At 33.5% G+C, this 7,774-nt stretch overlaps 1 protein-coding gene across 1 annotated transcript; it reads right to left on the bottom strand.

Annotated features, from left to right (window-relative positions):
* Positions 1-5,656: 5,656 nt before the first annotated feature.
* On the bottom strand, positions 5,657-7,469 carry LOC134271046 (uncharacterized). The gene is made up of 3 exons (XM_062753310.1): positions 7,326-7,469; positions 6,184-6,905; positions 5,657-5,943 (listed from the first exon to the last, which is right to left on the bottom strand). Exons 1-3 carry the CDS (start codon positions 7,349-7,351, stop codon positions 5,657-5,659), a joined length of 1,035 nt encoding a protein of 344 aa, XP_062609294.1. The 5' UTR covers positions 7,352-7,469.
* Positions 7,470-7,774: the final 305 nt, after the last annotated feature.

The raw sequence follows: 7,774 nt of genomic DNA, 5'->3' as shown, positions 1-7,774 counted from the left end.
TTTATAAAAGGCTAGTAGTTTTAGCTTAAATTTTGGATTTTTAGATGTAATACTTTGTGAATATGTCATAGAAATATATTTTAATCAAAAGGTCAAAGAACCCTTGGAGTACGGAACACGGAGAGGGGGGGGGGGTCAAAAAATTCCCGTAAGACCGTTTTTAAAATGAAGTTTATTTGCCCTCTAGAACTTTCCATTCAGTTTTAAAAAAATGCGTCGGTAGGTAGGTCGATTTTCCTCTTTTTGTCGGAAATGTTGAATAAGATTGAAAACATTTCTGAAATAAAAAAATGTTGTTGATTGCATGAGAAAATTCTGAAATGAATAATTTGAAGGTTTTAAAAGATTTAAGTCGGTTCATCTTAATCAGGTCAAACAAACAAGTTTTTACAGAAAGTTTTAATTAATTTAAGGTTCTTATTTTCAGCTGTTTTATCATGATGCACATGCAAGTACACTGAAAGAATTTCCTAGTTGATTTAACTAGCGTGTCTAGTAAAGTGTTCTTCGTGATTAGTAATCACTCTGTTTATTAGCTAAGATAGTGAAAAGTGGAGTAGTGGTCGTAAAGATACTTAAATACCTAGTGAAAGTTACTTAGAAATTCATAGATTTACTAATGCTATCTAGTAAAATCTACCCAATACCTGGTAAAACTACTTTTAAAGGTACTTAGACACAGATTTGAAGTTATTATTTTCTCTATAATATTACGACTTATATATTTTAATAGCATTTCACACAAAATTTAATTAAAAATTCTTATTTCATTTAAAAGTTATTAAGACTTCAATTTTTTTGGCAGGCTTGATTGATTCATCCTTGCTCTTTCACGAATTAATTCTGTTCTTAATCCTTTGGAAAAGTGGCAATCTTGTTGTGTATAAATGAAAAATATCAATACTAAAATCCATAAAATTCAGACTAGGTATGTTCGAAAGCAAAACAAACACACAATATATTATCAGTCCGTGTAGTTGTGGTAAGCAGACTGTGACGATTGAACGCACCCAGAGAATTGTAAACACCAACAAATAACAGAACTCGTGCCATGTTTACAAAAACTGTTCATAACACGAGTGTGCTCGAATTGCTAAACTCTGTACACAACTCTTAGTTCGGAATGACTTTACTTGTGAAGGAGTTTTGCTTTCTAACATTTCTACTCTGAATAAAATTATTTTTCTGGATTAAAGGTTTTCAAAATATTTCTCATTAATACACAACAAGATTGCAACTTTTCCTAAGGATTAAGAATAAGGATAACATTTGTGATTGTATGGACAGTAAATTTACTAGTCTTCCCAGTGACTTTCAATTGCTTTTTTTCAGTGTAAAATTAAACAGGAGCATTAAACTAGGAAAGATATCTTTTTTTTTAAACAGCGATGCAGTGAAAATTGACCTGAATTACCTCTCTTAGCTACCAGATTTATACGGTATAAACTGAGTTGGGCAGTTAACGCTGGAGTTTATATTAAAAAAATCGTAAGCTGTTCCAACCCAATTTACACCGTATATATAAATCTGGTGGCTATTTTTTCATTCCTAAAAATATAATTGTTATAATTCATTTAATGTATGAACAAAGTAGATTTTCATTAAACAGGTCTGGGCGGCCTCCGTTTTTGGAGGATCGCTAAATTCAATATGGCGGCAAATTTTTTACCAGATATGGAAACCGCAATTCAATGTCGGATAGTTTATTTTCTGTTTTCAGACGATAACACAGGTAATTTTCAAACGCCTCGTGCCTACCTTTAATCAAAAAGTGCAAGCACCAGAGTACAATTAAATAAAAGTTAAAACGATTGTATGTGGCGATTTGAGATTCTATGTCTAGAATTTTTACAAAACGCTTTCAAAGTTGGCACATCTTACGATTCATTTCTACTTAATATTTCTTGTTATTTTGTTTAATTTTTATGTTTTTTCCCTATCCCCCTTTACCTCTAAGAGAAATAAAAAGACACTTAAATGCTCAAACAATACATACATAATATTATATTCATTTAAAGATATGTATGCCGTGTTAAACAGTATTTTTGCACAGCTGAAACCGAACAAAAATTTCTGGAGTAGGATAAGCTACCAAAAATGAAGCATTCTTGCAAATTCGACGAAATTTTATTCGGTATTAACAAAGTACTGGTCAGGAAATGAACACGATATTCTCATGCATATTTATAAAGGATTGACGTTTATCCTAGATCTGCGCATGTGCGCGGGAAAAGCATCGCGAGAATCATCAGGTCGAGAAAATATATTTTGTGACGTCTGTTCAGTGAGGGACACAAATAGACCAATCAGCTCAATGAGTTGCATTTAATGCATTTATGGGTTACTACATAAAATACTACATGTGTTTTTCAAAAAGGCTAGTTTTTTAAATCGCTCTCAGAAAGACTTGATGCATTATGTACATTATTATCTACTAATCCCATGCTCATATTTGCATACAAATGATTAACAATGATGAAAATTAAAGTTTTCTCCACTCCATTGTACAGGTCCGTTTGTTTAGAGTTTCCCCGTGCTGTACTGCTAGTGGACATTTCGGTTGGGTGAACATTTACGGATCTTCGGTATGGAGCGCATTATGCGCAAAAATATTTTATGTCAAGTACAATGTATGGAAAGTAATTTAAACTGCTATGTTTACACCCTGAATGGGATATCGTCAATTATCCCTTTTGGTTTTTTAATATGAACTACATAACATATGTAGATGAAACTTACATACCATACATCCTGCCTTCTTATAAATATAGTTGGGCTAATAAAATAAAATTGGTCAAGGAATTCCAGGCCTCTAAAAACTATTCCAGTTTGAGGGCACAACCAAGCATTTCGATTAACACCTTTAAGAAAAATTAATGCAGGTAGGTAGCATCGGGTTTCTTTTAAGTGGATGGGGGAATAGATTGATTGATTGATCGTTTAACGTCCCTCTCGAGAATTTTTTACTCATATGGAGACGCCACCATTTGCCGGTGGAGAGCTGCAAATTGTGTCCTATACTCGACATTCAGGGCCATTGAGTAGCATCCACAAGTCAAATTTTAAATTTAGTATTTACCACTTGTGTTATATATCAAATCAAAGCTTATAAAAAATTGTTTAAGAAAAATATCATTTCGAAATTTTCTGGTCAAGCATTGTTACTAAAAATAGATTGCGAAATGTAAAGGTATTGTTCTAGTGTGTGACCACTTTTCTGAAGAAAATACCTAGTAGCATTGAGGTCAAAACTTAAGGTAATGTATTCAAAATATAATCTCTCTCTTCTTATTTCCTTTGCCCAGAATCAGAGTTATTAAAGTTCAATTGCATCAAACACCTAGATTGACTTGAATCATTAGATAGTGAGAGTCTTCTTTCAGTGTAATTAATTGGGTCACATGGGACACGCAACGCTACGTTGACGTTATGCTTACAAAAAGACGTCAACAAATCCAATCAATAAAAATGATCACAAATTAATTTAAAACAAGATTTGTTTGTGAAACACTATGCGCCCGGCAACGACAAAATAAAAAAAAACTTTTTGGCACATATGTCACAGTCAAGGTCACAAGGCAATTGACCTGGGTGTCATTTGAGAGAACATGATTAGTAAAATATGGATACCAAAAATGAAGTCTCTATTTCTTGTGGTTCAAAAGTTATTGCAAAGGTTAACTAAAAACGAAAAAACTATTTTTAACATACAGGTCACAGTCAAGGTCACTGGGTTTTTTCATTAATTACTAGAAATTTAAAGACTGTCTTTATCCTTTTGTAAAATTAATCTTTGTGTTGGGCACAATGCTTGCAATTACTAAATTCAGTGGCGGATTAAAGGGGGTCGCATCCGCCCCCTAAAATTGTCAAAGTTAGCGTAAATCATAGTTTCGTCGAGAAAATGTAAAAATGTCTATTCGGTTAACCTCAATTTTTCCTACAAAATCTCTAGAATTCAGCTTAAACCAGACCCCTGCCGATTATGGGCGCCCCCTCTAACTTTAATTCCTGGATCCGCGCTTGGGATATATAGAGAGTTGGAGTGATATCCACTTATCATATAAGGAAACTAAAAATCATGAATTTTTGTTATAAATTATTAAAAACAAAAAATTGTATTTTAAATTCTTCATACGAATACATTTGATACGATACGGAGAATTGGTAATGAACTAGTATTAACTGGGAGCGTGATGTAAATCTTAAATTATTCCGATATGTAAGTGGAGACATATTCTGAATAACTAAAAAAACTAGAAGAATATCAGTCATAGATATGACAGCAGCATATGATAAAATCTGAAAAGAAAAAGGAGGGGGGAATTTAATTTAAAATTCATTTGAACGACATTTAGTTAAACATGTAGATCTTTCCTAATGTGTGTTAAAGGTTGTCCGAATTTTTTGTGCTCTCTCTCTCTTTCTCTCTCTCTGGTGTAAAACATTTGATTTGCCCCGCTTTTGCGAAAGCGATCGAGGTTTCTTTAAATCTTATTCGTCTGTCTGTTTGTCAGTCAGACTGTAAATCTGTTCGTATGTCACAAAAATTCAACCTTGGTCATCTCTTTAGAATTAGAACAGAGAAGAAATAGAATTTCATATTATTCATGTGTTTAAACTGTGACAAGACCTTTTTAAATACACTACAAGAAACCTATATATTGCCGCAAGCGTCAAAAATCGGCCGCAAACCCAATTAATTGTTCCTTTGATATAGTAATAAGAAACTGAAATTTGCGTGATCTGTTTTTAAAATTTCTTACTTTAATCTATTAAAATATCCTCGTGACATAAAACACGTGCATGCGACATTGCCGATTTTCGTCATGCATAATGCATATACAATAAACTGTATTTGTATAAGCAAACTGTCCATAGACTTCTGCGTATCTGCACTCAGTTTGATACTTGTAAACGAACTCCGGTAGAAGTTTAATGCTAAAGTAGTTTTCGCAACAAATATAAAATATGTGGGGCTCCTCGCTCTCTCTTAGAGAATGTTAACACCCCACCCACCCAACTCCCCTTAGATCCACCACTACATTTCTTCTCTTTCAAGTCTCTGTCATGTTAGAGTTTGTTAATCAGGATTGGATGAATCATTTACACCCATTATTTATAAAATTTTGATTTTATGATTATTGTGCTTTTTGTTAAACATTTAAAATAGCTTTTTTTTAATATTCTATATAATATAAATAACATTTTTATTTAAATTGTTCTAAGTCTGCAGAAACGCACGGTGACTTCAAACTTTCATATCGAGTAACCGACCGCCTCCTGGCGGCCCCTAATAATTTTTTACCTCATGACCTTGATCTTGAAGTTCGAAATGCTTTTCAAAAACTTGAACCTTGGTCATAACTTTTGAATGAGAAAAGATACAAAGTCACAAGCCACGGTTTGGCGTCCGCTTACTAGTATGTGATAGGATTGTACATTTTAGTCGTGGTTTGTGACGATGGAAAATACACTGTATAGAGCTTTCACATTTTATATGTATATTATCATTTCTAAATACACTATGGATATTGACCTTGTGACCTTGAACCTTGACGTTTGACATACTTTTCAAAAATGCAATTTCCCCCTTATAACTTCTGATTGAGAAGAGATAATGCTTTCATATTTAACATGTTCATTGATATGATTTTTAAGATAGATATTTAATGCAGATTTGTATGTCCCATTCGTCTGGTGTTCCTAGACGATCATTTAGTAATTCATTAAACAGATATCTATCAAACTCAACCTCAGAAATCAGAGTATGATCATCTGTACAGATGGAGTTTCTGGGGTTATGGAGGACATCTATAATATAAGATCTAATGGAGGGACTATGTAGCAGGAATGCTAAACCCTTCCCATACAACTCTGACAGTCTTATATTTAATTGATGTTGTTTGACGCCGTGAATTTTACTCAAAAACATGTTGTTGCCTGGAATGAAAAAGTTAGGACAGACCCCCTCATACACCCATTTGAGGATGAGTTTAAAACAGACCCAGAAACACTCCAGAAGATTTTGTGGACACCAGTGAGGTATTGTATTTTGTTGAATCACCCAGAAAACCGCCGTCTTCATGTGATAGGAACACAGTAATTTATCAGCATCATCTAGTCCATTGTTAATTATTTCTGATAAGAACAATTTAAGTAAACCGTAAGTTAAGAATTGACAGTGATTCATTGCATAAACAAGTTTATGTTCTGCCTTTGAGAAAGAAATTGTCCATTCATGATCTTCATGATTTCCTAGCTTGTGTCCAATTGCTACAAAGTGACATCCATTTTTCACTATATCATCAACAACATGAGGCTGGGGCCATGAGTGACATCTGTCTATCCATGAGGAGGCAGATGGAGGCCAAAAGTCACAAACAAAACAGTAGGCATTATCAATTTCCCCTGCTCCTGTTGTTAGAGTGGCACAGGGTCCATGTGGAATGAATTCAGGTGACAATACAGATAGATAGATCTGTCTGTATTTAGAACTAGATACATAATATCTGTTATTCACTCTAACACTAACCCAAAGCATGTCTCTGTCCATGCTAGGTGACAGTAAATATAACAAAGTGAATCCTGGTGGACTATCAGAACAGTCACAGAGGATCAGTGATTGTCTGTTCGTGTCGTAATACTGAGACTGTGATAATTCCCAGATAATACGCTGATCATTATGCCAGAGCATAAAGTCCATATCTGATCCTTTCAGTCGGAAGCCTTCTCTGTAACTTCCACTTATCATCACACTTTGGTCTTTATTTGTTTTCCCTCGATTCATCACCATATCCCTGAGGTCCACCACATCTCTCCTCATGGCCACCAGTTGCGAGGTCCCCACTTTATGACACAGTCCCACAAACACCGACTCTGATATGCGTTGTATGGCTTTAGTACTGAGAATGATTAAAGTGGAATTTATATTCGCGTAAACATGTTATTAATTTTTCACTTTTTAAAATCTATAATATGATTAAATGCATCATAATTGATAAGCTTATTAAATCATTATTTATATAAAAAAAGTGTTGACAGTGTATATTTTCTCATAATAAAAAAAGAATTCATGTACATACATATGTCATAAAATAAAAATAAAATTTCCTAATCTGAATCAGTTATTTTTCTACTCAACTAAATCATTCATTTTTTAAATAGTGAAATTTATAACTGAAAGTGTCATATTTTGTAAAGGATATGTTTTTAATTCAGTGGTGTAAAAAGTTAAAACCAATTTTACTGTCAACATATTACACTGATTCAGATGATTCAGAAATTGTTTTTTAGAATTATAAATTCTTGTCATTAAAACTTACGTTTGTGAGCTTCTAATGGAGTCCATTTTCAGTGGCGTATATTCCTTTCTGCTAAAGTGTATTCTAGTGTGAAGTCACAGATTTCACCTGAGGTGCAAAGTGGGGATAAACGAAGAGCTTCCTCTCGATGGGTATTGGGGGGTCAAGCTCAGACATCTACAATTTTAATTTGATAAGTGAAAATTAAATATCTCACTTTTATATGATGATGGGTAACTCTGCTTGGAAAATATGGAAATTTTCTCACTGAATTAAATTCAATCAAAATGTTGAATTTCCTACTCACCCAATATAACTCAAGTTATCAATTTCGTTTCCTGCATGTATTATGGACTCCCGTTGCTTTCGATGAAATTTTCTGATATAGACTTAATATTGATAACACTTGAACTTTGGCTTAAAATATTTCGAGCTATGGAATTAGTTTGTCCTTAAATATAAAGCAAAGC

The sequence above is a fragment of the Saccostrea cucullata genome, unplaced genomic scaffold (genome assembly GCF_032062105.1).
Source record: "Saccostrea cucullata isolate Sc308-1 unplaced genomic scaffold, CSIRO_AGI_Scuc_v1 ctg8444, whole genome shotgun sequence".
Taxonomy (NCBI): Eukaryota; Metazoa; Mollusca; class Bivalvia; order Ostreida; family Ostreidae; genus Saccostrea; species Saccostrea cuccullata.
This window is presented reverse-complemented; position numbering and strand designations above follow the sequence as displayed.

Coding starts and splice junctions, on each gene's coding strand:
- LOC134271046 (XM_062753310.1), bottom strand. CDS start 7,351: ATGGACTCCATTAGAAGCTCACAAAC. Junction 6,906..7,325: donor TCCATTAGAAGCTCACAAAC/GTAAGTTTTAAT, acceptor AATCATTCTCAG/TACTAAAGCCATACAACGCA. Junction 5,944..6,183: donor TGTTTATGCAATGAATCACT/GTCAATTCTTAA, acceptor TTTTCATTCCAG/GCAACAACATGTTTTTGAGT.